This window comes from Sylvia atricapilla, chromosome 4 (genome assembly GCF_009819655.1).
Source record: "Sylvia atricapilla isolate bSylAtr1 chromosome 4, bSylAtr1.pri, whole genome shotgun sequence".
Lineage (NCBI taxonomy): Eukaryota > Metazoa > Chordata > Aves > Passeriformes > Sylviidae > Sylvia > Sylvia atricapilla.
The window spans coordinates 32,674,487-32,701,658 of record NC_089143.1 but is presented as its reverse complement, the minus strand read 5'-3'; the positions used below and the strand labels follow the sequence as shown (position 1 = coordinate 32,701,658).

Below are 27,172 nucleotides of genomic sequence, written 5' to 3'. Positions count from 1 at the left end.
AGATACCTGGTTTTTATTTGTTTTTTATCTCACTTGGATCATTTCAGGATGGAGAGCCGTGGGGTGGTTCCTGACATCAGGGTTGGGTTTGGGATTAGTTTGGTTTGTATTTTGAGGGGAGTAAACTCCACAGACAGGAGGAATTTGGGGATGTTTCTAAAGCAGCTCAGGCATTTCCCAAATGGAGAATCCATGGCCAGGAGCTGGAGCTGGAGCTGATCCCAGAGGAGTGATTAGGGTGGAGAGAGAGGATTTCTCTGCCATGGGCCAGAATTTAAGGAAGGGACAGAAAAACGTTTCTGCCGTGGCTGAGATGTGTGGAAAATGGTGGAAAACCCCAAAATTTCTGGCTCCAGGGATCTCTCCTAGTCCTGCAGGGCGCTGAAGGGATCAGAGCTTTTTATTTGCCTCTGGCTCAGATCTCCTGTCTCTGTGTGGTCTCCAAGCAGTGAAAATGGAATCAGAAAACCCTGGAATGGTTTTGGTTGGAGGACAACCCAAAGATCACCCAATTGCAAACCTTGCACATCTCAGGGTGCTCCAACCTGGCCTTGGACATTCCCAGGGATCCAGGGACAGCCCCAGCAAATCTGGGAATTCCAGCCCAGCCCCTCCCCACCCTCCCAGCCAGCAACTGCTGCCCAAGATCCCAGCCCAATGTCCCCTTTCCCAGTGGGAAGCCATTCCCTGTGTCCTGTCCCTCCAGGCCTTGTCCCCAGTCCCTCTCCAGCTCTCCTGGAGCCCCTTCAGGGACTCTGAGCATTCCCTGGATTTTTTCCCTTCTGCAGGGGAACATTCCCAGCTCTCCCTGCCTGGCTCCATAGTAGAGATGCTCCAGAATCCTGGAATGATTTGCTGGGATAGGGACTTTAAGGATCATCCCATTTCACCCCATCCATGGGCAGGGACAACTCCCTGGTGGATCCAGCCTGGCCTTGGGCACTGCCAGGGGTCCAGAGGCAGCCCAGCAAATCTGGGAATTCCAGCCCAGGCAGGAATTCCTGCCCAAGCTGACAGGCCAAAAAACACTTATAATGGGTTGGAATTAGGAAATAGTTTGGGTTCTGGTTGTGATGATGTGAATTGTAACATCTGTACCAGCTCACTCTTTGTAATGAGATTGAAACTGGAATAAAATCTTTAAAAACGCCTCTCAAAAACCCAGTCTCTGAGTTAGAAAAAAGATTTTTCTGACAAATTGGTGGCCCAGTATGTAACAAATAACTGATTTATCAACTTATCAAAATACCCCAAAATAATTTTGTTATAAAGAACCACTAAAAAACCAAAATCCCAAAATTTCAATTCTCTTACCAAAAAACCACAACAAATCAAACCTCTTCCCCACATCACTAACTCAAATCGAACTAAAACCCAATATCATTTACCTACAAATAAACCTCAGAAAAACATAACAAACCACAAAATACCCAAACAACCTAGAAAGAAACCTAGAAACCTTAAAACTCGAATCAAATCCTGCTCCTCCAGGCACTACCCAGCCTCAAATCAAATCGAACTCCAATATCATCTACCTACTACACAACAACAAATAAACCTCAAAAAGCCTTAATAAAACAAAATATCCAAACAACCTAAAAACAGTTATTAAAAACGTTAAAACTCAAATCAAATCCTGCTCCTTCTCCTGCTCCCCCAGCACTACCCAGCCTCAAGTCAAATTGAACTAAACCCCATATATGTCATCTACCTACTATATGGCAACAAATAAACCCCCCCCCCAAAATATCCTAACAGCCAAAAAATATTTATTAAACCCTTAAAATTCTGATCAAATCCTGCTTCCCCAGGCACTACCCAGGCTCAAATCAAATGGAACTAAACCACCTACAATCATCCACCTACAAATAAACTTCAAAAAACCATAATAAACCACAAAATACCCAGACAACCTAAAAAATAATTATAAAACCCCTTAAAACTCTGATCAAATCCTGCTCCTTCTCCTGCTTCCCCAGCACTACCCAGCCTCAAATCAAATCGAAGTAAATCCCAATATCATCTACTTTACTAATAAACCTCAAAAAATATAATAAACCAAAAAATACCCAAACAACCTGAAAATTATTATAAAAACCCTTAAAACTCTGATCAAATCCTGCTCCCCCAGCACTACCCAGCCTCAAATCAAATCAAACTAAACCCCAGTATCATCCACCTGCTACGCAACAACAAATAAACCTCAAAAAACCCATAATAAAACAAAATATCTGATCTATCTAAAAATAATTATAAAACCCCTTAAAATTCTGATCAAATCCTGCTTCCCTCAGGCACTACCCAGCCCTGAAGACCTTGGAGCACCTGGAGCACACGTTCCTGCCCCAGGTGAGCCACTACCGCTTCTGCAAGGTGATGGTGGACAACATCCCGCGGCTGCGCGAGGAGATCAAGGAGCTCTCCATGTCTGACCTCAAGGACTTCCTGGAGAGCATCCGCAAGCACTCGGACAAGATCGGCGAGACCGCCATGAAACAGGTGGGATTTGGTGGGAATCACCTGTTGTTTTTGTTTTTGGGGTGAGGTTGGTTCATTGTATGGAAGTTCTGCTTCTCCAAGGTGAGGCAGCGGGTTGAGTTTGGAGTTCGCTGTCTTGGTTTGGGAAGATGGGTGTGTGACACGGGTGTGTGGTGTTGTATGCCACAATGACACAGACTCCGACTTAGAAGGCTGAAAATGACTCTTTTATTTTTGGGATGTGTCTCCCTTTTATACCGTTCTACACAGACCAGTTTAACTGATGAAACAAAGACAAACCTCTTCACTCACATTGGTCAGACCAGAGGACATCAAGAAGTCCCTCCTAGGAAAAGGAATGAATAACAAAGTTACAGTTTACAAAAACATTTCTCCTGTTTACAGAAAATTCCCTGGCAAAAGAATTTCAGAAAACTAAAACACCTCAGGCATGGAACCAGGGCCACAGGTGTGTGCCAGGGAAAGCTGGGACTTGCCTTGGGATGAAGAATGTAATCCCCCTCCTTTTGAATTATTATGATTTTGAAATTAAGGGGCTCTCAGGCAAAGATTTGGAATGGGAATAACAGTTCTTTAGCAGGAATACTAAAAATACTAATGTAGTAGTACAAAAAACAAGCAAAAAAAATCCTAGAAACACTGACAGAGTTAGAAAACAGCCTTTTGGTCAGGGTGTTGGTGTCAGTCCAATCCAGTCTTCCTGCAGTGCCAGATGTGGTTCTGTTGGAGCAGAGATGATCCTGTAGAAGGGTCCAGTGGTGCTGAGATGGGTCCGGTCTCCCTCTGGGAATCCAGTGCAAACAGGCTGTGCTGGTGTTCTGAATCCCAGGTTTATCCAGGTGGGAATGCTGGGCTCTTCCCCCTGGGTGGAGCCTCTCCCAAGGGGATGCTGGAATTGTATCAGCCATGCAGTGAGCCTGGATGGCCCATGAACAGCAGATATCCCTGCAGGGAGGATGGGTCCTGGAAGGAATGAAGAAAACACTTCCCCAGCTGGTTTCAAGAGCTGGCAAATAGAACACACACTTTTTTGGTTACATATTGCAACCCAACACACCTGTTTTATTTTTGGGAAGAGGTTGGAGATTTGTTCATTGTGTGGAAGTTTTGCTTCTCCAGGCTGGGGGAGCAGATTGAGTTTGGAATTCTGTTGCTGGGTGAGGAGTGGCTATTCCTTCCCTGGCTGCTCCTGGAGTTTTATCCTGAATTTCAGACCGTTGAAGAGTAAGGATCTGTTGGGTTGTTGGCTTCTCCCAGCTGGAGTTTTCCTTGGTTGCTTGGCACTCTGGGAGGGGCAGCTGAGGCTGTGACTCCCCATAACTTCATTTCTCACTTTTATTTTCCACTTCCCTGCACAGGGAATCACTGCTGCTGGGAGACAGGGATATATTGGATTGATTCTCCAGTTTTGGGATAAAAAAAAAATAAGAGTTTTAGCACTGCAATTCCATTAATTTTGCATCCTAAAACGATTTTAAATCCTGCCCAAACCCTGCTTGTGCCTCCCTTGCCTTTTCCTGTGGCTGTGTCTGTGAGGGGTGAGCTGATGAACTGAACATCCCTGGGTTTGCCTCAAATCACAAATTGCCTTTCCCACTCCCACTGAATATTTGGATTTCGTCTCATCCCAGCTGGAGGAGCAGAGCTCGGAGAGGCTCTGAAGTTGCTCCTCAGGACGGTTTTGCTGGAATTCAGGAATTGCTGGAATTGCTGGAACTCAAAAGCAGGGACAGTGAGATGTTCCTGCCATGGGCATGGAGGTCCTTCTCTGCTGGTGGTGGATACTTGTGAATGCTGGTTTATGGGAAGGACTTGGCTGGAATTCTCCAGGAGCTGCTGGGATTCTGCTGTTGCATTTCTGGGCAGAGGCAAATCTAATTTTGTGTCTTAGAAACCCCAACTTTTTCTCTGAAACAGCTGAACTTGAGGAGTTGTGTAATTAATTTAATTCCCCGTATTTCAGTGTCTTTTTATCTTCTCAGCTCCTTCCTGGTTTTTTTTGGGAAAGGAAACCCAGCCTTCCCTCATGGAGTGGAGCTGTGGGGAGGGGCCCATTGGCATCAGAGAGTTCAGCAAGCTTTTTATTCAGATTAAACTTCCTGAAGGTGCAGAAACCTCTCCCAGTCCAGATGTGCATCCAGATGAGCACAGAGGGTTATGTCTGGGAGGGCTCCAGGTTCTGGATTTACCTGAGACAGCAATTTCTAGAGCAGAATTCCCTATAAAAATTCTCCTTTAGTTCCTTGAGGAGGCAGAGCTTTGGGAAGATCCTTCCTTGGTCCTTGTGGCTGGGAAGGAACAGGAATTCAGTTTCTTTTTGGTGTCCATTTAATGCAGGGAACACTTTATGTAATTATTTAATCTTTTTTTATCCCCTGAAGGATATTTATCAGTTTTAGGGACACCACAGGGTGGAGGTGTTGTCTGGTAGTTTCCAGTTCAGGATTCTGGGAGAAGATTCCAATTTCCTGGCTCTGTGCTGATGGATGAGAAGGGATGTGGGCATACAGCCACATCTGTGGATTTTAGGTGAAAAATTTGGAGAAAATTCCATCATTTCAGCACCTTCTTTTGCTCTTTTGGTTGGAGAAACTTCTTTTTTGTTTGGTTTCCATCCCTTCCCAATCACAAGCGCTGCTCCTCCTTTTCTTCCCACCCCTCCTGCTCCTGTTCCTCCTCCATCAATTGCTCCAAGGGAATATTGTGGCTTTTCCTGGTGTTTTCTTCACCAATTCCAGACCTTCCTCCTCCTCCTCCCAATATTCCCACCTGGAGAACCTGGACAGGCTCTGGGAGTGATGGGGATTGGCTGCTCCTGCCCTGCCCAAATTCAGGGATGGGGGCAGTGAGTGGGAGCAGCCTGGAATGAGGGGTCACTAAAATTCCCTGGAAATGTAGTTGGTTCTTCATCCTGTGGGGAACAGAGCTGGGGAGCAACTCCTGCATGGTTTTCATTGAATCATGGAATGGTTTGGGTTGGAAGGGACCTTAAAGTTCATCCTATCCCATCTCATCCATGGGCAGGGACACTTCCCACTGTCCCAGGTGGATCCAACCTGGCCTTGGAGATTCCCAGGGATCCAGGGGCAGCCCCAGCAAATGTGGGAATTCCAGCCCAGCCCCTCCCCACCCTCCCAGCCAGCAATTGCTGCCCAAGATCCCAGCTCAATGTCCCCTTTCCCAGTGGGAAGCCACTCCCTGTGTCCTGTCCCTCCAGGCCTTGTCCCCAGTCCCTCTCCAGCTCTCCTGGAGCTCCTTGTCTTTTATTTTCCTGTGGATGATACATGGAATTTTGCGTCTTCCAGCTTCTCCAAATCCTTCCCGCTGTTTTATGGGAGTGATGTGCAGACTTTAAGAAGTTTTTCCTCCACCTTTTGGGGGAGCAGAGTTATCTCCAGGTTGGAGGCTGTGCATTGGGGAGGGAGCTCCCTGTGCCATTTCCTCTTGGAAAAGCTGAGTCTGAGTGATCCTGGAACTGGAGAGATCCTGGAACTGGAGCAAGGTGCTCTCTGCTCATCCTGCAGCTCCAGGGGTGGGAAGGAGGAGCAGCTGGAGCTTTGAAGCTGCTGCTGTGGGGGGTCACTGGGGGCAGACTGTCCCTCCCAGTTATCACCAGTGCTGGGTATTTTCCCTGGATCAGAGCTCTGGAAAAGGAGCAGAGCTGGCAGGAGGCCTGGAGAGTTCAGGGAGCCTCGATTGGCAGCTCCGTCCATTCGGTTTAAATTAGGATCATATAAATTCCTTTAAAATTGTTTGATTTCACCAGCGGGAACAGAGGAGGCCTCGCTACAATGGGAGAGGAAATGGGGTTTTTGTAACATTACAAACGCTGACAACGGCTGAACATTTCATTTTGTGATAATGGCGAGGACCTGGCCCGGCTCCCAGCCCCTCCTGGGATGGACTCAGCCAGGCATTCCTGGGGTCCCACCAAGGGGCTCTCCCCGCCCTCCTTTCCCCTCCTTTGGGTTTTATCCCAATCTGAGTTTTTATTACCCAGATTCCGGGGGAATTCGCCGCCTTCCAAATCTCGTTGTTAATTACGGGGGCCTGGAGTGGATGAAAGGAGCTGCACACACTTGAACTCCACTTGGACTTTGGCCCCGTGAACCTGCGTGTGTGTTTGGGTTTTGGTGGTTTTTTTTTTTTTTAATTTTATTTAACAGGCCTGGGAGCTGCAGGCCTGAATTACATCCCATTAACACGTGCTGATATCCGGGCCGGCCTTTGTTATCCCACTCCAGGCTGGAATGTGCCGGGCATGTGGAGGAGGCTGCTGGGGATGGAGCTGCTGCTGAGTGAGGGGCCAAAAACAACCCAGCAAAAAGGCAGCCCTGGATCCACTGGTGGGCATGGCCAAAAGTGTCAGCCCTGCCTTTCCAGAGGGGCAGGAAAAGCTGGGGTTTAGTTATGGGAATCGCCGGGATGCAACAGCAGAGCGGGGCTTGGATAGGTGGGGATCAAGGTTTGGACAGGTTGATCCAGGATTAACTGGGACAGGTTGATCTGCATTAATTAGGACAGGTTGATTCAGGATTAACTGGGACAGGTTGATCCAAGATTAATTAGGACAGGTTGGTCCAGGATTAGTTGGGACAGGTTGATCCAAGATTAACTGGTACAGGTTGATCAGGATTAATTAGGACAGGTTGATCCAGGAGGAACTGGGACAGGTTGATCCAAGATTAATTAGGACAGGTTGGTCCAGGATTAGTTGGGACAGGTTGATCCAAGATTAGCTGGGACAGATTGATCAGGATTAATTAGGACAGGTTGACTCAGGATTAACTGGTACAGGTTGATCAGAATTAGCTAGGGCAGGTTGATCCAGGAGGAACTGGGACAGGCTGATCCAGGATTAACTGGGACAGGTTAATCCAGGAGGAACTGGGACAGGCTGATCCAGGAGGAACTGAGACAGGTTGATCCAGGAGGAGTTGGGACAGGTTGAGCCAGGAGGAGTTGGAATAAATTAATTCAGGATTAATTTGGACAGGCTGATCCAGGGAGAGCTGGGACAGGTTGATCCAGGGCGATTTGGGATAGGTTGATCCTGTGGGAATTTGGATGGGCTGAGGGATGATAAGGGAATAAGGAATAGGAAGCAAATGGGAGATGAGAAGGGAATCGGCATGAGGAGGAAAGAATGGAGGATGAGAAGGGAATAAGGGATGGGAAGGGCAGAACTGTAACATCCCATTCCCCATTCCCTAATCTCCAATAACAGAATGGGGTAATCGAGAGGTGTTCCATGAGGTTTTTATTCCATTATCAGTCTCAGTGAAGGCAGAGACACAAAAGATGCTAAAACTCATACCGTAACAACAAAACCAAAGTTCTCTTTGTTCCAAGGCCTTTTAAAAGCTTTTTAACCAATAGACTGATGCTAAAAGCTTACAAGCATCAACTTAAGCCAGTTATTAAACACTACACAGACGCCTTACAGCAAACAATAATTGCTGTAAAAGTCCTCTGCTGCTTCAGCTCTCACAATGTTCCTACAGGGGATGAGAAGGGAATGGAGGATTGTCGGATTATCCCCTTTTCTGACCCAGAGATGGGGCAACTGAGATGAGTTTTAAAAACTTTTATTCCATTTTCTGTCTCATGCGAAGGGTGAGACAGTACAGGTGTTACAATTCTCACCATCACAATCAGAGGCCAAATTATTTCCTAATTGCAATCCATTATAAGCCTTTCTTGGCCTGTCAGCTTTTGCCACTCAATGCTGTAAAAACACCTACAAAATGTATTTATTGATATTTTATGTAAATTTTATCTTTTTAATTATATTTGCCTTAAAGCCAATAATCTAAATTTACCCCTCTTGGGTCCTACTACAGTAGAACTATCAATAGAACTACAATAGAACTATTGTTCCTAGTTCCATTTCTCCAAAGTATCCAGTCTTATTTGCAAGCCTATCCTTTGAAACTTGTTTCTAGTTCCATTTCTCTCTCACCAATGTCTGTTCTATTCCATGGCATTTTTAAATTGGCATTTTCTATCTCAGAATTTGCACACAGATCTATACTGTGTGAGCCTTTTGTCAGGCTTTGGGAATTATCTACAAATCCATTTCCACATTGGATGGGGAGGGGATGAGAGATGAGGAGGGAATTGGGGATGGGAAGGAAATGGGGGATGAGAAGGGGATGGGGATGAAGAGAAGATGAGGAGAGAATGGGGGATGAGAAAGGGATTAGGGATGAGAGGATGGGGAATGAGAAGGGAATGGAAGATGATGAAAAGGGAATGAGGGATGAGGAAGGAATGGGGGATAAGGAAGAAATTGGGCCTGAGGAGAGAATGGCAGATGAGACGGGCATGGAGTATGAGGGATGAGAAAGGAATGGAGGATGATGAGAAGGGGATGAGGGATGGGAAGGGCAGCAGAGCCCTCAGGGTGTGAAGGTTCCCAGGACAAATTTATCCGGGAGCTGCTGCTCTGATCGCATCCTGAGCCAATTCCCAGCCTCCAGGGGGACCATCTCCCCACCTGGGCAGGGATCCCATCCCTGCACACCTGAGGCAGCTCCAGCAGCTGCTCCACATGCTGGGCTGTCCCCTTGTAGGTGGCTGTGGAACACAAGGCACTTGGAGCACTTTCCTGGGAATGCTGGGGGTCAGTGGGACATGGCACGAGGTGATTGCAGCATTATGGGGAAATCCTGGGCTCTGTTTAAACACAACTACATTCCCCCAGAGCCACAGGAGCCAACGCTTCCCAACACTCCAGGGGACACAAGGACATTTCCCAGTCTCCACACATGGCCTGGTGGCCTTTGGATGGCCTGGAACCGTGTTCCAAAAACACTTTTTGGGTTGTGTTCCAAATTATCTTCCTCATTGCTGACATTTCTGGCCTCGGGGAATCATTCCGGTTCCGTGGGCGTCCTTTGGGCTCAGCTGGATCCCTGGACAGGGAATGTCCCCACTCCAGCAGCATTCCCTGTTTCCCAGAGGTCAAAGAGCTGTGCCTGGGATTTGTGCCCTGCCACGTGGGCTGGCTGTGCCTGTGCCAAGGCTGGGCTCAGCTGGAGCCCTCTTGGAAGCTCCTGCTCCAGGGATTTATCCTGCTCTGGTGTCTAAGTTTTTGGCACGTCCTCAGTTGAAGACTAAAGAAGCTGAGTAGTTGTAAAAAGTAAAGTTCTTTATTTCGGGGCTAAATCAGCCTTGTGAAGGCAGAGTTATTACAGAATTATTATTATCAGTAATAGGATGCAAAAAGCCTTCCAGAATAAAGCCCCCAATAATGTCCCAAGAACAAGCAGTAACATCTCAGCAGCAGTGACAGCACCATAATCTGTGTTCCCTGAGCTCTAGCATCCTCGGAGCAGTGCATTTTATTCTGTTTTTAGCCAATCAGGTAAAAAACCATGATTTTTCTGCAGTCTTGCTGGACCTATCCTAAGCTGAGATTGATGCGTGAAAGTAATCCTAATTTCTTACACAAATTCTACGTATATAACTCTATCTGTTCCAGCTAGGAATGCTTAGCATTGTTTTCATTATGTCTAGAGCTTAACTAACTCTGTAAAGGGTAAAGCAACTGAACTTTAAACCAGGTTTTAGGTCCTTTTCTTACTAAACTAATTCGGTCTCTTATTTGCTTAAGGCACTTAAAAATTCTCTACTTGTTTAAAGCTAAACTTGAATTTTTACCTCATGTCTGCGTGGATTTATGTGTTTAATTGCTCTGAAGGTTTGAATTCAGCCCTCACATCTCTGGGCCCCCTATGGCCTGTGTGGATGGAGCTCAGGGGGATTTTTGTCCCAACATCCCAGGACTTCCTGGGGCACCCTCAGAGCTGAACTTCCCTCTGCTTCCAGCTCCCATTTGAAAAATCAAAATAAGCCTGGTTATTAAAACCTGGGAGGCTTTTTACTAGGCTTGGATGCAGCGGGAGAGCCTTTGTGAGGGTCTCTTTGCTGGCTGTGAGGATTTCCACAGCAGGGTGGGGATAACGGGATGGGTCTTTTTCTGCTCCTGGGCTGGTTTGGGGAGCAGGAATTTGATTTTCCACTCGAATTTAGGAATGAAACCTCCTTAATCTCGCTCCTGCTGCTCGTCTGCTTGGGTTATTAAAGTCTTAGGAGAGGAAATGTGTCTTTGGGCTGGAGAGATGGGAAAGGACATGGGCAGCCATGGGCTGGGTTTGCAGGATTTTGGGAAGAGGCTCTCACAACCGACTGGAGAAATGGTGGACAGGAGAGGTGTTGCTGCCTTGGTTTAAATAATCTCAGAATTTGTGAGGTGTTCACAGCCATCCCCTTCTTCTGGCAAGGAGGAGCTGGATGAACAGTGGGAATTCTGCTGGGCTCTGCCCTCAGCATCCTCTGTTTAACCTCCTGTAGAACCTCCTCGAGGAAAACGGGGAGGAGAGTTTTTGTTTTTGCGCCGGATGAAAACCTCAGACGGCTCTGGAAGCCCCTGCTAGTTTTTCATTAAGCCTTGGCCCCGAAATGTGTTTATTTAAGAGTGTTGAGCAGCCCTCTCTGGGCAGGGGATCCAGGCCTTGCCACTGGTGTTTGATCTGGAAGCTTTTTGAGACAAAACCTCTCCAAGTGTCTGCCCTGAGCTGGAGCCTCCGCTCCCGTCACCGCGTCCCGGATCTGTCCAGGCCCGGAAAAACCTCCAAGATCATCAAGTCCAACCTTTGAAGTTTGGGACCTCAGGGTTTTTTTCACTCTCCGGGCTCTGGAGATGAGGTGTGAGAAATCCCAGAGTGAGGAGGTGGCTTTCTGTGGCCTCTGTCACCATCTGTCACCCCCCTGCTCGCACGTTGGGACCCCGAGCGGTACCAGGAGTGTCTTGTGATGGGATGGGAACTACAGGAAAAAAAGGAGTAGGAGGAGATGGGAACGATTTGAGATCTGGGAAGGGTTTTTGAAGTGGCTCCTGGAGTGAAATGTCAGGCCAGGAGCTTGAGGTTAAATGTGATCCCTCAGCAGGGCCAGGATGGATGGGAAAAGCAGCCGGAGCCACCAGGAACATCGGGGAGTCCAGGACACATCTGGGGAGGTGCTAAGGCCTTTGTGCAGATCTCAGCAGGTTCTGCTTCCCTCCCACATCACAGAACTGCGGTGCAAATGTGCTTTATTGTCATAAAAGAGCTTTTTATTCCCCCTTTTCCTGGCCTTCTGGGGAAGGGTTGCACTGCTTACTTAACAGGAATTCTGTGCCTTTAAGTTTGTGTTGAAAATTTATACTCCATAGGAAGTTTATTAATAAATGGGCATCCCTCTCGATTCCTTTTATGACCTCAGAAATGAAACTGCTAAATCATGGCCTTTTTTAAATTTCAGCATCTGGGTGAGGAACGGCTGTGGGGCCTGGGGGATCCAGCAGTTGGATCCATGTTCCCTGGCCACGGCTGCACCACAAAATCCAAAGCTTAACTACAGGGCAGTCGTGTGCTGGCCCAGCTTTTTGGTGCGGTTGCCTTTTAGACCTTTCAAAAGCCTTAAAATCTAGAGATGTTCAAAATAAATCCTTTATCTTCCAATCATGGAATGGTTTGGGTTGGGAGGGGCCTTAAAGATCATCCAGTTCCAACCTTCTGCTGTGAGCAGGGACAACTTCCACACCCAAGGGTGATCGAAACCAAATCCAGCCTGGCCTTGGACATCTTTCCACCTCTGTGACATAAATAATAATATTTAATATTTAGTAATTAAGCAAAGGGAAACTGCCAAGGTTAGGCAGGAGCACTCTTTGCTCCTTCCTTTGAGCCAGTTCCAATCAGGAATTGGGGTTGTGTTTTTGGGATTTTGCTTCTTTTGGGAAAGAGGAGCCATTAAATTAACCTCCTTTCCTTTTGGGTTGGGCACTCTGGATTTTTCCGGCTCTTGCTTCTCCTGGTTTTCATTTCAGGGCTGGGAAGTTTCCCCCAGGAGCACCAGGATCCTGTGGCTCTGGGGCTCAGGCTGACCCCACAATAAACTCATTTTGTGCCTGGTTTGGTGTGGAGCAGCTCTGGGCAGCACGGCCCTGTCAGGAGAGGTGATGGAATAACCCCAAAAATCTCTGGGAATGGCTCCCATCAAGATGCTGCTACCCAGGATGATAAATCCCCCAGCTCATTGTGATATGGCTGCTCATAAACCTTTGAAATGGACTAGATTTTCCCAGATTTGTCCTCTTAAAAACTCCACAGGTGGTTTTGGTACCATGGAGGGATTTGATCTTTCTGTGCTCTACACCTGGGCTCTGCTCCTGCCCTGGGACTCTGGAGATGTGGAGAAATCTAAGGAGGTTTTGGGAGCATTCCTGGTGTCCCACAGATGTGGAGTTAGGTGACGCTCTTGTACACCACAGCAACACAGACTCTGAGGTTCAGAAGGCTGAAAATGACTCCTTTATTTTTGGGATGTGTCTCCCTTTTATACCGTTCTACACAGACCAATTTGATTGGTGACACAAAGGCAAAACCTCTTCACTCACATTGGTCAGACCAGAGGACATCAAGAAGTCCCTCCTAGGAAAAGGAATGAATAATATAGGTACTGTTACAAAAACATTTCTCCTGTTTACAGAAAATTCCCTGGGAAAAGGATTTCAGAAAACCAAAACACCTCAGGCATGGAACCAGGGCTACAGTCAGGGAATGCTTCGGGTGGGAAGGGACCTTAAATCCCATCCCATTCCCGTGCCAAGGGCTGTGCCAGGGTGCTGAGAGCCAGGTCAGAGTCTCCAGGTCCTCACCTGGAGCTGCCAAACCCTTGGTGGATGTGGTAAAACACCAACACCCCTGAGCTCTGGGTTTGGCTATATGGCCAGGTGAGCTAAACCTGATCCTTCCTGCATGTGATGGGCCTGAAACCTCCTGCAGGAGGGTTCCAGCTGGACCAAAAACCCCTTCTGGGAATGTCACTGCCTGGAACTTTGTCCAGCCCTTCCCTGGGCTATGAGTGGTCCCCAGGGGAGGGAAGCGCTCCGATCCCCAGGGAATTCACCCTGGAGATGGAAATGGGATCATGCTGAGGGATGGGCTTGTTCCAGCCATGGTGCAGTAGTTCCATTTTCAGGGAATAGTGGTTGCATTTTCAGGGAATTGTGGCTCAACTTTCAGGGAATTGGTGGTTCCTTTCTCAGGGTATGGTGGTTCGGTTTTAGGGAGTGCTGGTTCCATTTTCAGGGAATGGCAGATCAGTTTTCAGGTAATGCTGGTTCAGTTCTTAGTCAAAAGATTCTCTACTTACTTAAAGCTAAACTTACATTTCTACCTCATGTCTGTGTGGATTTATGTATTTCAGTTTCTCTGAAGGTTTGAATTCAGCCCTGACGTTTCTCAGTGCTTCTGAGCCTGTGTGGATGAGGCACAGGGGGATTTGTGTCCTAGCAATCCAGCAGGGTGGAAGGAGCCCCAGCAGCACCAGGAACATTCCCTGGTCCTGTATTTTCAGGGAAGGGGGATTTGGTTCATCATTGATGGGGATTTTATTTTAAATCTCTGCATTTTGGTGATGGGTGTTGAGCTGGGCCAAGCTTTAGGATGGTGGGATGGTTTAAGTTTGGAAAAGCCCCGTGAGATCTGAGCTCAACCATGCCCCAGCCACCACTGCCCCGTGTCCCCAAGTGCCACATCCACAGGGACTTGGAATTCCCCAGGGATGGGGATTCCCCCACTTCCTTTGCAGGTTTGAGAGGGACATGTGAATCCAGATGTCTTCCCATTGCTGCTGTTCCAAACACCTTCCACAGACACATCCTGGATGCCTCTGGGCATCTCCAGTCTTTCAAAACTCAGGAATTAAGGGAAAAAATCAAAAAAGGATATGGCTAGGTGGGAGCAACCTGTTGGTGATGATCCTGCTGGGCTGCAGGAATTTCCCCCGGTGTTCCCAGTGTGCTGCAGCAGGAGCAGAGGGCAAGGAGCCTTCCCAGGCCTCAGGCAGATTTGAGAAAGAGTTTTAGAAGCATTTGTAGGAAAAAACTAAAGCCGGATTTTGGGAAAAGGAAGAAGAAAAGCTGTGGGATGAAGCTGGCTCGGGGTGTTTGCTGTGTCTGGTGCTGGGATGGGGGAAGTTTTGGGGCAGAAATTGCTCCTGTGTGTAGAGGAGGAGGAGCAGGAGGTACCTGGAGGTTGGTGCTTCCAACTCCTCCCTGAATCCAGGAATTCAAAGGAGATGCGCTTCCCTGTGCAGGTAAAATCCCGTTTCCAGCTGCTTCCTCAATGATCCCCTTCCAGCTGTGCCAGCTGTGCCAGCTTTCCCTTGGTTTGCCCATTCAAAACAAGCAGAGCTTTCCTCTTGGATCATCCTCTGCTCCAGTGTGGGTTTTTTCCCATGTTTTCAGCTTCCCGGAGTAGTTGGGAAGCCCTTGGGAATCCATTCCCTATTGGCACTGAGTGTCAGAGTTCCCAGGCAGGGATGGGAACACTCCCAGGCAAGAGCAGTGCTGAGTGTTTGGGGTTTCCTGGGATTGTCACATTCCCAGCGCCTTGTCCTCAGGATCCTGCTCTGGATGTCTCAGTCGTGGTCTCCTCCTTCAGGAGAACGGTTCCAAAGGCTGAACAAAGTCCTGGATTCAGCAATGGAGGGAGTTCTGGGAGAGGAGCAGTTTTTATCCCTGAGCTGCTTTGGGGCTGTCTAAGCCGGGCTGTAGGAACAGCCGTGGGGGTGGCACAGGAACTGGAACCTTCCATGGTATCTTGGGAAGAAATTCCTGGCTGGGCTGGAATTCCCAGATTTGCTGGGGCTGCTGGTGGATCCCTGGCAGTGCCCAAGGACAGGTTGGGCATTGGGGCTTGGATCCACCTGGGGGAGTGGGAGGTGTCCCTGCCCGTGGATGGGGTGAGAATGGGATGGTCCTTGAAGTCCCTTTCTCACCAAATCATTCCAGGGTTCTGGAGCCCGTCTGCTCTGGAGCGAGGCTGGGAGAGCTGGGAATGTTCCCCTGGAGAAGGGAAGGCTCCAGGGAGAGCTCTCAGCCCCTGGCAGGGCCTGAAGGGGCTCCAGGAGAGCTGGAGAGGGACTGGGGACAAGGACTGGAGGGACAGGACACATCCTGCAGAGATGGAGCAGCCACAGCTGCTCTGGGAATCCATTCCAGGGTCTCACCTGCCTCTGAGGGAAGAATTCCCTCAGTGTACTCCTCCTGCTGCTGCTGCTGCTCATCAGCCTCTCCTGGGACTTCCCAGAAATCCCCCTGGCACAGGAGAACCTGGAAGAGATCTCTTTGTGACCAGAGATCCCCTGGCACAGGAAAACCTGGAGATCTCTTTGTGGCTCAAAGTGTTTTCCTTTGGACTCACTGGCGAGTGACACAAGTGGAACATGGAGCTGTTAATGAGCAGATCTGCAGGGAATAGGAATTCATGTCCTGTGGATCAAAGGAATTTGCTGGGTATTAATTCCATTTATTTACAAGTTCAGCTGCTTTGTAAACGTCTCCTTGTCGGGCTGTTCCTGTTAACAGCGGCTGGGGCTGTTTTTAATAACCTTTTATTTGGAACAAAGCTGGCAGGAACGTTCTCTGCTTTCCTTCAGGGTTGGTGGCATTGCCTTCAATTGGCCTCAGAGGCTGAGTTTTAACCCCTTGGTAGCAGCGGGATCCGCTCCAGACGTGGAATATCTGGGAGCACTTGGCACAGGCTGCAGGGAATCTGGTTTAGTTCTCAGAGCCCGGCATTTGACATGCAATTAAAAAGGCTGTGAGCTTGCTCACTCTTATAAATTTCCTTTTGCAAGTGTGGCTGTTAAAAGTCCACTTTTATCAGGCACCTGTGCCCGCTTGGCTGTTTTACAGGGGGGCATTGGCCCCATAAATGGGAGTTTTCCACGTGTCCCATTCCAGGGGTTATTGAGGAGTCTTTGCAGCTGCAGCTGGGAGGGTTTGGGTTTGCAGCTACTGCGGAGCTCCTTTGGGATGGGAGCTCATGTGGGGCCAGGGATGCACACGTGGGGGATTCCCAGAATTGACTGGAAAAAATGGACAGGGAAAGGAGCTGTTCCTTGCGCTTCAGGAACTGGACATGAATCTGGAAGTTTGGAGCAGCCTTAACTCTCTGTCTTGGCTGTTTGGGGGTAGCTCAGAGCCTGGAATGAAAGAAGTAAAGTGGACCTGTTGGAATGAGTCCAGAAGTCATGGAAATGCTTCTAGAATTCTGGAGCTCCTCTGCTCTGGAGCCAGGCTGGGAGAGCTGGGAATGTTCCCCTGGAGAAGGGAAGGCTCCAGGGAGAGCTCCCAGCCCCTGGCAGGGTCTGAAGGGGCTCCAGGAGAGCTGGAGAGGGATTGGGGACAATCCAGTCTTTCTTACTGAAAGCCCCCAGGGCTTCTGCAGCCTCATCCACTGAGGTGTCCAAGGCAAAGCCCCGAGAAAAGCCTGACCTAAAGGGTGACCTGGAGCAGGAGGTTGAACAGGGGACCTCCCTGCCCAGGCTGTGCCTTACAGTCCAAACCTGGTGTTCTCTGAAGGTTCTCCCAGCTGAGGTTCCAGTGCAACAAACGGGGCAGAGCGGCACCATGGAGGGTGGGGTTTGTACAGGCTTGGAATGGTTTGGGTGGAAGGGACCCTAAATCCCGCCCAGTGCCGCCCTTGCGATGGGCAGGGACAATTCCCACTGTCCCAGGTGGATCCAACCTGGCCTTGGGCACTGCCAGGGCCAGAGGCAGCCCCAGCAAATCTGGGAATTCCAGCCCAGCCCCTCCCCACCCTCTCTGTGAGGAGTGAAGGACCTGTGGTTGGAAGCTTTGGGTTTTTTCACCACTGCTGAAGGTGTTGGAGGTCTCCTGTCCGTGCCCTGAGCTCTGAGAGCAGGGCCTCAGCTGGGGAGGTCTTCCCGTGAGATCACTGTCCTGGAATGCGGATTTATCCCATCCAGGCAGACTGGGATTAGCTCTTCCACCAGCAGGGATAATAAAATTCCGTCCCCCAGGGAGGGATGATGGGATTTATGGAGGGTGCACGTGGCCCAGGCCTGGCTCTGGCTCTTCCCTGGTTTATGGAAAGCTCTGAAATCTGGGAGTGCTCCCAGGTGTCCCCAGGCGTTGGGGCTCAGTCTTGCAATTCCGGTGGGATTGTGGCCAAGGGCTGGACACCACTGCAGGCAGTCTCTGTCTTTATTCCATGAATCCCATCTTCCTCCTCTCTTGTTGCCCTTCAGGGATTTTCCCTGCAAAGCTCTGCCCACCTTGGAGCCTTCAAGGTTTAATTTTTTGCTGTGATTTTATTTTATGTAGAAACAAAGACAGGATGAATTTTTTGTTGGCTAATTGGATTATTTTCCTCATTTTATCAGTTCTTGGCTTATGGAGCCTTAATATCCATGCTGGGATTCCCTAGTTTGTTCTATATATCCCAAAGAGCTTTTTGGGAGACATTTTCCCCTCAGAACTGCAGATTTTGGGTGCCACATCCTCTCTCTGTTCCCTCCCCGGTACCAAACCCTGCTCTTGTTGGATTGTGGTTTTTAAATCCCAACTATTCGCTCTGAGTCAGAGCCTTTCCCTTCCTGAGCAGCCACGAGGATGAGGAAAAAGGAACTTTTGTGCCTCATAAAGCCCTGGGAACGATTGCTGCTGATAAAATGATGACAGACCCCCTTGCTCGCCGCTCCCCGTGGTGCCACTGCAGGGAAATGTCACCAGGCTGGGACAGCTTGTGTACAGCTGAGCTTTATCACAAACAAACAAGGCTTTGGAAACCTCCAGCCATTCCCATTTTTTCCCCCCCTCCAAGCATTTATTTGCTTTTTCTCCCTTTTAAGCCGAATTTACGGCTTCCTGGCCCCGCCAATCTCTGATTGACTTAAAAAAAGCATCGTAAAGAAAGGCCCCTGTGTGGATGGAGCTGCTGAAATGCCTCCAAGGCGTTGTTTATAGGTCCATGTTCCCTCTCTGCTGAGGGAAAGTGAGGCTTTAATGCCTTCCACATTTCCTGGGCTCGGATGCGGAGTGCTGTGGCCTTCGGAGATGCTTTTTGCCGCATTTTGGGGATTCTGCCTGTCAAGGTGAGGCTGATGTGTCTGGGAGGCCCAGGAGCAGCTCTGGTGGAAGCTGGAGAGCTTCCAGAAGGTGCTGCTGGATGAGTTTCGCTCCAGAGGGGATGGGGGGGTGAGAATCCATCCTTTTACCACCTGAAACATCGATGCTCTTGTTTTCTTCTTGACTTCAAGAAGCTCTGAGATTTAAAGGAAAATCAGCTCCAAAGCGAGAGTTCACAGATCAGATTTTGGCACCTGAAACTCAGGAATACCCTTTAAACTGCTGCACTGGAGGGACATCAGCACCTTCAGGAGAGAAATGGCCAAGTTTTTCCAGGCTGGACAGGCTCCAAGAGCAAGGAAACCTCGGGAACATCCTCTGGTCCCACCTTGGAGCTCCAGTCCTGTCCCACCATCCCCACAGGGGGGCAGGGAACACATGGTGGGATGGAGATGGAGCAGGGACATCTCGGTCACCTCATCCCTGGACGGCTCCAAGTTGTGCTTGTGGGTGAAGCTTGGGATGGAATTCCCATTCCTGGACTCTTCTGTTGAGTTCCCAAGGGACTGGTGGTTGAAGGAGGGTTGGTGACCATCTCCCCAGATCTTGGGAAGGAATTCCTGGCTGGGAGAGTGGGGAGAGGCTGGGCTGGAACTGCCCCTGGAACTCTGGCGGTGCCCAAGGCCAGGTTGGATCCACCTGGGACAGTGAGAGGTGTCCCTGCCCATGGAACTGGATGAAATTTAAGGTCCTTTTTCCGCTCAAACCATTCTGTGATTTTTGGCAAGTTTCTAGAAATGTCCTGTCTAAAAAAAAAAAAAAATTAACTAGTGGTCACTTTGTGGTGCAAAAACCCAAAAATCTGGTGTAAGGGTAAATCTGGGACTGAAACTGAGGTGTAGGAAATGTAACAGCAGCTTTGGGGCAGAATTTGGGATATTTCCCCTTTGGAGTGCCAGGTTTGGGGTGATTTGGTGAAAATTCGTCAGTTCTCTGTTCCAGTTCAGCCTTGGAACATCCAGAGCAGGAATGGGACAGGTGAGGGGTCCCACAGCTCCTTTTCCATCTTGGCATCAAACTGAAATCCCTTGGAACTGGAGGAATCCCTTTTTGCCTGATTTTCCTGGAGCCAGGAGTGTGAGGGATCTGCTGTGGCTGTGAGGGGTCAGCCTGGACTGTTGTGCTCCTGATGAAGAGATTTGGGATTTTCTTTGGTCCTGATACCCCAATAACTCCTCCTTGTTTGCATTCTAAATTTCTAATTTAGGAATTCCAGCTGAACAGGGCAGGGCTGTGCACAGGAGCAGAGGAATTCCCAAAGCTGAGTTTGAGGCCTTGGCATCAGGAATGGGATTTGGGGTTATTCCCATTTGACCACGTTCCTGCGCTGAAAAAGAGAGATTTGGTCATCACAACCAAATAACTCTGATCCTAAGTGCACTTAGAGTGTGAAAAATAAGATTTCACCTGGATTTTTCCTTTCTCTTGGGGTTTAATTGCAGGGAAAGGGCTGTGGGGAAGTTGGGGTGTGGAAAAGGTGTTGGGAAAAGCAGCTCGGGGTCACCACAGCACATTACTAATTTGGTGTGTTCCAGTTAATTGTGGGGTTTGAAGGGCGGGCTCCTGCTTCCAGCACGTTCACTCTGGCTTTCCTGGAGTTTTCCCAGGGTTTGACAGGCTGATCCAAGGCTTTAGCTCTTGGAAACCACTTCAGTGGGGCCTGGGAGCCCCGGAGATTATCCAGGCCGAGGCCCAAGGAAGGCTCCAACCAGAGCAATCAATCCCTTATGTCCCAAACCACTGGAGATCCAAGGCTGAACTTCCCTTCACTGACTCCTCACACTGAATCCACTTCATTGTTTTTTGGTAAAAAAAAAAAAAAATTAAATCATTCCTGCTTTCAGAGCGAAGGGGGGCTGGGATTGGGAAGCCTGGAGACCTCGAGTTGGAGACAAACTTGGGCTTTGTATCAGAGCCAGGATTTATTTTATTTTACACCGTCCCATGGCCGTTCTTGAGGTGGTTTCTCCTTCCCTCCTGATGTCTGTGAGAATCCAGCTCCTTTTCCAGTTGTTTTTCCAGTCTCATCCAAGAGCTTTGCACTTCCCTTGGCTCTTGTCAGTCTGAATATTGCAAAATGAGGGAGAGGGAAGGGAAGGGAAGGGAAGGGAAGGGAAGGGAAGGGAAGGGAAGGGAAGGGAAGGGAAGGGACTGGTGCTGCAATCACACGAATTCCCAGCCAGGTGGGGAGAAGGCGAGGATGGGCCCTGCTGGCTGCTCAGCACTTCCAGGGAATGGGCAAGAGAAGCAGGAAAGCCAGGAGTGTGTCCTGGGGGAATCCTCTGCCACGGAGTGCAGGATGTGGATGTCACAGTCAGGGGACTGTTGTGTTCCTTGTGTGGTTGTCACACAGGATTTGGCCACTTTTGGGTTCTTGGGAGGCTGAATTCTGAGGGGTTGGTGCGGAGGAGTTGGATATGAGCAGGAATTGCTCTGCTGGAAGAGTGGGCAAGCACTGGAACGGCTCCTCAAGCAGGGGTGGAGGCCCTGAGGAAGTGTCCCTGAAGTGTTCAGGGACAAGTGGATTTGGCACTTTGGGACAGAGTTCAGGGAGGACGGGAGTATTGGGACAAAACTTGGACTTGATGACCTCAGAGGGCCTTCCCAACCTTTCTGATTCTCTGGGAAGCCCGGAGGAGCCTTTGGAAGGAAATAAATGGAATAAGTTTATTCTTAGGTGGTGGAGAACTGTGGTATCTGCAGGCCTGCACTGCTGGGGCTTGTCCTGCCCAGACACGAAAATCCAGGAGTCACGAGCCTCCAACCCTTCAGAAACTACCTCATGGTCCCAAATCCCTCATTTATTTGCTTCCCATCCCCATTATCTGGAAGTTCTTTATCTTCCCTTCTTCTGTTAGAGCTGGGACTAAATGCTCAAGAGATAGATTTCATGTTCAGATTCAGATGATTATTAATTCTTATCTGTTACAGTCTCACAAGCTGTGAGTTCTGGCTAACAAAGTTAAAAATGGCTCTGTCTCTAACTCTTTCCAAAGTCTTTTAAGCACAAATTGTCCAATTATGAAATGACATCTAAATTATTTTTATTTTTAAATTAATAACTAACTAGTCGTGGCCCACAATGCGGATTTTTCTATCCAATTACAAAATCCCACCCAGACCCATGGCAGAGAAGGTGAAAAAGAAGGACTCAGCTTCCACTCTGAATCCTCCATCTTGCGTTATATATATATATTAATATATTCTAAACCCTTAAACTCCAAGTTTTCCGCCCTGTGATATCACACACTTCTATTCAAACTCCACACCCATAATCTCAGTTCTACTATTTAATTTTGGAAGCCTGTTCTACAGCCTCAGGTCCAATGTAGTGTTTTCTTGAGGGTCAGTGCCTGTCAATAGAGAAAATGTAAAATTCCCAGTGCCCAGGGCTCCAAGAATTACCTCTGTTAGAACCTGGTGCTCTGTATTGAAGTGGGAGGTCTCACATCCCTCCAGATTCCATCTCCTTTCCCCATATCTCTCCCTGGGATCTCCAGAGGTGAAGCTCATCCTTTCCAGCCTTTTTTTTTTTTTTGGGGTGGGGAAGAATGGAGCCCCTGACCTCTTTCTCATTTGGATGAAAAAAAAAAAAAGCTTTATAGGGTTGTTTTTATACAAAAAGTCTCCGGTTGGGGTTGGTAATCAGTGAGGGGCAGCCTTTTGTAGTGCCTGGGTAAATCTGTTCCAGCGCCATGAGCAGACGGGTGTTTACATTAGTGTGTTAATTCCTTATATTTGGGAAGTTCAGATCCATGGAAAAACAAAGTAATGAAAGGGTTTTTTTATTCTTTCCCCCCCGCTCCTCTTTCTCTCTCTCTCCATAAATTAGAAACATTCACTTTTAGGGAGAAAAAAAAAATTAGTGAAGTTAAAGGCAAAATTATGGCATTTATTATCTTGAATTTCCATGACTGGTTAATTTTGCCTGTGTGTGTGGGTGGCTAAATAATCCTTCTGTTTCCGAAATCTTCCCGAGGAATTCTTTGTTAGTGTAGCGAGACAGACGCCCAAGTGTGGAGAGTTGAAATGGTCAAATCCCAAATCCCATCCCGGTGCCGGGCGGGCGCCGCGGATGGCGGATCTGTGGCATGGCCTGAAGGAATTCCTCATTTCCTCAGGGTTCATCCCTCTCAGGGCTCCTCAGCTGCTCACACACGGGAATTCCATGTGAGGAAGGGGCAGGGATGGAATTTCTGTGGTGTTGAGTCTTCTGCTCATGCAGAGTTTTGGTGGCTCTGGAGCAGCTTCCAAGAGGAGCCTCCTGCCAGTCCATGGAAAGGGATTTGGGATCATTTCTGGGTGTCTGCAACCCAAGTTACTCCCATTTTGCACCTTCATGCCTCTCTCCTGGTGGCTTTGTTGTATCTTTTTATTCTGAAGTCTTTCAGAGCCCTCGAGAACTGCTTTGCTTTTTGCTCGCCTTGTGGTCATGGAATCATGGAATGGTTTGGGTGGGAAAGGATCTTCAAGATGATTCAGTGCCACCCCATGCATGGGCAGGGACACTTCCCACCATCCCAGGTGACCCAAGGCCCAGTGTCCAACCTGGCCTTGGACATTGCCAGGGATCCAGGGGCAGCCCCAGCCAATCTGGGAATTCCAGCCCAGCCCCTCCCCACCCTCCCAGCCAGCAATTGCTGCCCAAGATCCCAGCCCAATGTCCCCTTTCCCAGTGAGAAGCCATTCCCTGTGTCCTGTCCCTCCAGGCCTTGTCCCCAGCCCCTCTCCAGCTCTCCTGGAGCCCCTTCAGGGACTCTGAGCATTCCCTGGATTTTTCCCTTCTCCAGGGGAACATTCCCAGCTCTCCCAGCCTGGCTCCAGAGCAGAGGGGCTCCAGCCCTGCAGCAGCTCCGGGGCCTCCTCTGGACTCTCTCCAGCAGCTCCACGTCCTTGTGCTGTTGGCCCCAGGGCTGGGGCAGCTCTGCAGGTGGGGAATCACCTCAGGGGCCACAGGGACACAATTCCCACCTTTCCTTTGGGATCTAGGCTGAGCCATTCCAGCCTCATCCACAACATCCCAAATCCTCCTCCCAGGAATCCTGGTCCCTCTGGAGCAGACCAAGAAGGGACAACATCTCCTGGGACACCCAGACTCACCCTGTCAGCCCCATCTGGGCCCTGATGCTCAGCAGCTCCATTGAGAAGCGCTTTGGAGCTGTTTCATTTTTTTTTTTATCCTGAAACGAGGGAGTTCTGGAGGGGTGAGGGTCACAAATGACATCCTGGATTTGAGATTTAGGATTTGGGATTTCATCCTGGCTCTCAGGATCCCCTGGGAAGGGCTTGCCCCAGCACCGCGCGGCTCTTTTGAACGCCGAGGCTCTTTCAGAGTCGAACGCCGTGAATACCTTGGGCTCAGTGGCATATGCAGAACAAATGTGAATCAAACACAGAAATAATTCCTTCAGGAATGTTATTTATTGATGTGGGAGCGCAATACTACACTGTTTACAATAGAGAGTTAAGTGGGATTTGGGGTTTGCTGGGAAGTTGACAGCTTGCGGTCCCGAGCAAAATTTCTGCCTTTTGTGGGATGAAAGAAGAAAAGCTGTGCTCTTGAAATGGTTATTTAGAAATGATTGGGAAGTTTGTTCCCTTTCCAGGCGGGGGAGAGGCTGCCAGGCCTGCGGTTGCCTCAATGGTGAAATTTTGGATGTGAAAGAGCTCACAGAAGTCTGTTTGCATTAGAGTAACGAGATAAAGAACCTCGCGGGGCTGCGGGGCGCACAGCCCTCCTGCTCCCTTTCTCACGGCCGAGCCTTGGGATCACTGGGGCTGGGAGCAGGGAATGGCTCGGGATCACTGGGGCTGGGAGCAGGGAATGGATTGGGATCACTGGGGCTTGGAGCAGGGAATGGCTCGGGACCTCGGGGCTGGGAGCAGGGAATGGATTGGGATCACTGGGGCTTGGAGCAGGGAATCACCCAGGAATGGAGCCTGTGGAGCTTGGCCGTGGCGTGGGAGATGAGGCAGAGCTGTGAGAATGACCCGGCTCTGTCACCTCTCTGGTTCTGTTGGTTTTGGTGCCAACAGGGCTTTTTTGGCTGGTTTTCTGTCCCATCCCCTCCTCAGTCCCCACTTGGAGGTTCTGGACCTGCAGCAGCAGCACTGGGAATGAAATATGGGCCCAAGAGGAGGAAATTAACTCCCCCTCACAGATTCCCTTTCTCCATTCTGTGCCAGAGGCTTTGGCCATAAGAGTGCAAACGTGGTGCTGACACGGCTGCTGGGCTCTGCTCCGTGGGATGAAGGGCAGGGAATGCTGTCACATCAAGAGCAGGTCCCAGGGCCTGATGGGTCCCTGTTTCTCCCTGCTCAGCCACAGTGAACCCAGCCCTGCTCTGGGATCGGTGACATCAACCTCCCTTCCTGCTCGTGGGGTGGTGAACTGGAAGCCTGCAATGGCAGTGAGGAATTATCAGGGAATGACTTGGGATAATGGGTTTGAGGGTCTTTTCATGGAGTAAAAGGAACTCCAGGGAGATCGTGGGCAGTGAGTGGGTGGATGGAGGCAGAGTTGGTTTTTGTTTGGTGATTGAAGGTGTTGTGGCCTCCTTCAGGTGTTCACCCTGAGCAGAATTCCTGTGCTGATCCCACCAGGTGATGTGGGTTGTGTTTGGGATCCAGTGGGGGGCTGGATCCTGCTGGATCCCGAACAGAGAGAGATCCCATGGGGAGCAGCAGGATCCCATGACCCTGAGCGAGTTCCAACCAGGATCCAGAATTTGTGGCCAAGGAGACTGTCCAAATGCTTGGACCTAGCAGGAAGGTCCTGATGTGGAACAACTTCCCTTGGGATTTGTTACAAGACGCTCAGTCGCTGGGGTGTCTGTGCAGGGCCAGGAGCTGATCCTTGTGGGTCCTTCCAGCTCCAGAAATTCCATGGATTTATGATCTGCTCCCAGCTCCTCTGGTGCTCATCAGCCACTGCTGCCTTGTGGCCCAGGAGGTGACCTGAGGTGGTGGCACATCCAGCAGCACTGGGCCTACCTGAGCCCACACTGTCCCCTTGGTGTCCCCATGGTGTCCCAGTGGTGTCCCAGTGGTGTCCCCCTGCCGTGGGGGCTCAGAGGGCCAGGCAGGAGTTTGGGTGAGGTTGTGCAAGCGCTCTTCTCTCCCGCGCCAACTATTTGTTTACTCCTTTCAAGATGCAGCATAATGAGTTTGTTTATGAGGCCCAGGCTGGAGCAGAAGGAACCCATTTCATGGTTTGGAGGAACCAGCTCTCCAACCCTTACTCGTACAACACAATGACCTGAGCAGCTTTTGCACCCTGGTTTTGCTTAATTAACCCCCCCCTCCCCCCCCCGAACCTTCATCTTCCAATCCCAAAGAATAATTGGATTGTCTCCTCATTTGTTGTTGATTCCCTGTGAAATTCCTGCGGGTTGTTCTCAGGGGATAATTTGAGGCAGGCTCCATGTTGTGGTGGTGTTCAGACTGTCCCTGTGTGGTCACTGAGAGGGTGACAACCTGCAGGATGGGTCCCAGAAGAGTTTGGGGCAGGTTCAGGGGTGAAGCCAGCTCTGAGCAGAGCTCCTGGTGTTTCCTTTTAAATCCTGCAGTGCACGGCTGGATGAAAAACGCTTTCCCTCTCGAATTCTGTGTTTTGTTGTTGAATAATGGGAATGTGGGAATAACCTGAGCTGCTGTTTGCACAGAATATTGAGTGCAGGTTTTATTTAGGGAGTGAGGACCCCAAGGATGTGCTGCCTGCAAGGGTTGGCTCTGACCATTCCTGGCTGTGGCTTCAACAGGAGCTGGAAAATCCATATAAAAGTGAGGTTTAGGATACTCCAGTGAGCACTGGAAGAGTTCTGAGCCCTGGTGCTCTCCTGGCTCCTGCATTGTGGGATTCCTGTCAGCCACACCTTTCTGGGATCTCCTGAAGTTCTTAGGTTTGGTTTTCCTTGATGGAAACATCCAGCTGGGATATCCAGTACGGGACAAGTTTTCTAGGGAAGCCGTGGCTGTCTCTGGATCCCTGGACGTCTCCCAGGCCAGGTTGGAGCACCCTGGGACAGTGGGAAGTGTCCTTGCCCATGGCTGAGGGATGGAATGAGATGATCTTTAAGGTCCCTTCCCACCCAAACCATTCCATGATTCCACAGTTCCGTATCCCAGGGGATAGTAATGGGCCTGCTTGGTGGCGCCTTCAGGTGACACTTGGGATCCTCCCACGGTGTCCTCTCCTTGTCCTGCTGCTCCCCAAAAACCCTCTGAGCAGGCTCTGAGCAGCTGATTCCTCATCCAAGCCCTGCTGAAGCTCTAGGAGTTTGGGAATCTTGTGCTGATCCCAGTTTTAAATCCCGAGCTGTGGGACTCCAAAATCTCCCGCCTTATCCCCTTCCTGTGGCTTTTCCAAACCTCTTCATCCCTCATAACCTTTCTCACTCGCTCTGTTCCTGTTTCTGTCTTTGTGGGAAGAAGCCACGAAGCCAATCCTGGAGTTTTGTCCCGTTCCTTCACTGATTTTTGTTAGTTTCCCTGATTTTTGGTGTTTGGGAAGGTTTGCTTCCTGCAGCTACTTGTGAAACACAGAGAGCTCCTTTAATTCCTGAAATTTCTGATTGGGGCAGCTCCATCCCATTGCTCCAGGGAGGCTGGGCAGTGCCCTGAGAGCCTGGAAAAGTGGGAATTACAGAGAGAGAATTCCCTGGCATTCAGGAAATGGGAGCT

General features: G+C 49.5%; 1 protein-coding gene across 1 annotated transcript in view; it reads left to right on the top strand.

Annotated features, from left to right (window-relative positions):
• Positions 1-27,172, top strand: part of EXOC6B (exocyst complex component 6B) — a 269,597-nt gene that overhangs the window by 46,291 nt on the left and 196,134 nt on the right. Inside the window, exon 6 of the mRNA XM_066317540.1 lies at positions 2,295-2,499. Within this exon, the coding sequence (XP_066173637.1) occupies positions 2,295-2,499 (205 nt within the window). The remainder of the gene's footprint in view (positions 1-2,294; positions 2,500-27,172) is intronic.